General features: G+C 42.5%; 1 protein-coding gene across 1 annotated transcript; it reads left to right on the forward strand.

The window, feature by feature from the left end:
* Positions 1-2: 2 nt before the first annotated feature.
* On the forward strand, positions 3-836 carry LOC102862991 (olfactory receptor 1013-like; the record flags this gene model as incomplete). Its single annotated transcript, XM_006892313.1, has 1 exon — positions 3-836. A coding segment is annotated over one exon (834 nt), but the record flags the coding sequence as incomplete, so codon positions are not given.
* Between the last annotated feature and the right edge of the window lie 1,152 nt (positions 837-1,988).

Consider the following 1,988-nt stretch of genomic DNA (forward strand, 5'->3'; position numbering starts at 1 on the left):
TTTATATCTTCAGTCTCTTAGGGAATATCACCCTGATTTCTCTGATCTTTGGTGACTCACGACTCCACACACCCATGTATTTCTTCATTGGAAATCTATCCTTTCTGGATCTCTGGTATTCTTCTGTCTATGCTCCCAAGATTCTAGTGACCTGCATCTCTGAAGACAAAAGCATCTCCTTTGCTGGCTGCCTGGCTCAGTTCTTCTTCTCCGCTGGACTGGCATATAGTGAGTGCTATCTGCTCGCGGCCATGGCTTACGACCGCTATGTGGCCATCTCCAACCCTCTGCTCTATTCCCAGGCCATGTCCCCAAGGTTATGTACCTGTCTTGTTGCAGTTTCATACCTTAGTGGCTTTATTAACTCAATCATCATCACCAGTGAGACATTTACCCTGAGCTTCTGTGGCAACAACGTCATTGATGACTTCTTCTGTGATCTTCCCCCGCTGGTGAAACTGGCCTGTGACGTGAAGGAGAGTTACCAGGCGGTGCTGTATTTCATACTTGCCTCCAATGTCATTACTCCCACTGTCCTGATCCTCGCCTCGTACCTCTTCATCATTGCTGCCATCTTGAAGATTCGCTCCGCCCAGGGCCGCCTCAAAGCCTTCTCCACCTGTGGCTCTCACCTGACAGCTGTCACCTTGTACTATGGCTCCATTCTGTACATTTACTCCAGACCGAGCACTAGCTATGCCCTGGAACGGGATAAGGTGGTGTCAGTGTTTTATACTGTAGTATTTCCAATGTTGAACCCTTTGATCTATAGCTTACGAAATAAAGATGTCAAAAATGCCCTGAAGAAAATGTTAGACCGAGCCAAGTGTACTTAAGTTAAAATACTTGGTAAGCATTAATGATTTTGACAAATGGTTCTCTGTGTGATATTGTGAATAGCCTTAAGAATAATACATGGTATAGAAAGAAATATTTTACCTTTGTATTTTAAGTCCTGTGTTAATGTTTTCACATGTGTTTTTAAAATGATGGGACTGAGACTTTTGTAAAGCAGACTTGACAGCATAGTGTACAATATTTCAAGCTTCCAACAGTAAGATGTAATGTCCAAATGCACCAGGAATTCCATGGTAGAAACACTGGCAATATCCTCCTGTGATGACTTTCAGCCTGAGAAATTGAATGAAGGAATCTTTGTGAATCAGAAAAGATTTGATGGCAAGAGATCTGTTTGCTTGGAGGGTGGGAAGGTGAAATTTTGAAAACACTGCTTTCTGCTTGCTTAAATCTAGAAAACTGCTGTAAATCTCAGAATGCTAAAAGTTGATTTTTCATTTTACTTGGAAGTCCATATATTGCCTATGAATAATATTTTAATTTATAGTTATAAACAATGCAGATGTTTATGGCATCAATAGACAAGATTGAATGATTACATTTCTTTCTTCAAATCATATCATTTACAAAGGAGAGCAGAAGAATAAAAACTCAGAATTTCCAACTCCAAAAATTCTTCTCATACTTACTGGGAGAGAGTGAGTTAGAAAGTTGTTGTTGTTGATACGTGCCGTTGAGCAGCCTCCAACTCATAGTGACCCTATGTTCAACAGCCCTAAACTCTCCTCTGTCAGTTGCACTGTCTCTGACACACCCATCCGGATTACTCCAGTCACCGAATGAATCCATCTCATAGAGGGCCTTCCTCTCCTGCGCTGTCCCTCCACCCTCCCAAGCATGACATCCTTCTCCAAGGACTGTTCCCTCCTTGCAACATGTCCTAAGTATGTCAGATGAAGCCTCAGAATCCTTGCCTCCAAGGAGCAACCTGGTATACCCTCTTCAGGATCAACCTGTTAATTTTCTTAGCAGATCATGATCTATTCAATACTCTTCTCCAACACCCTACCTCAAAGGCATCAATTCTCTTGCTATCCTCCCTTATCATTATCCAGCTCTCTGATGCATGGCAAGTGATTGCAGAGACCATGGCCTGTATCAGGTGCACCTTAGTCTCCAGAGTGACACCT

Source organism: Elephantulus edwardii, unplaced genomic scaffold, assembly GCF_000299155.1.
Source record: "Elephantulus edwardii isolate Elephantulus edwardi_28Jun2011 unplaced genomic scaffold, EleEdw1.0 scaffold00113, whole genome shotgun sequence".
In the NCBI taxonomy this organism is placed as follows: domain Eukaryota; kingdom Metazoa; phylum Chordata; class Mammalia; order Macroscelidea; family Macroscelididae; genus Elephantulus; species Elephantulus edwardii.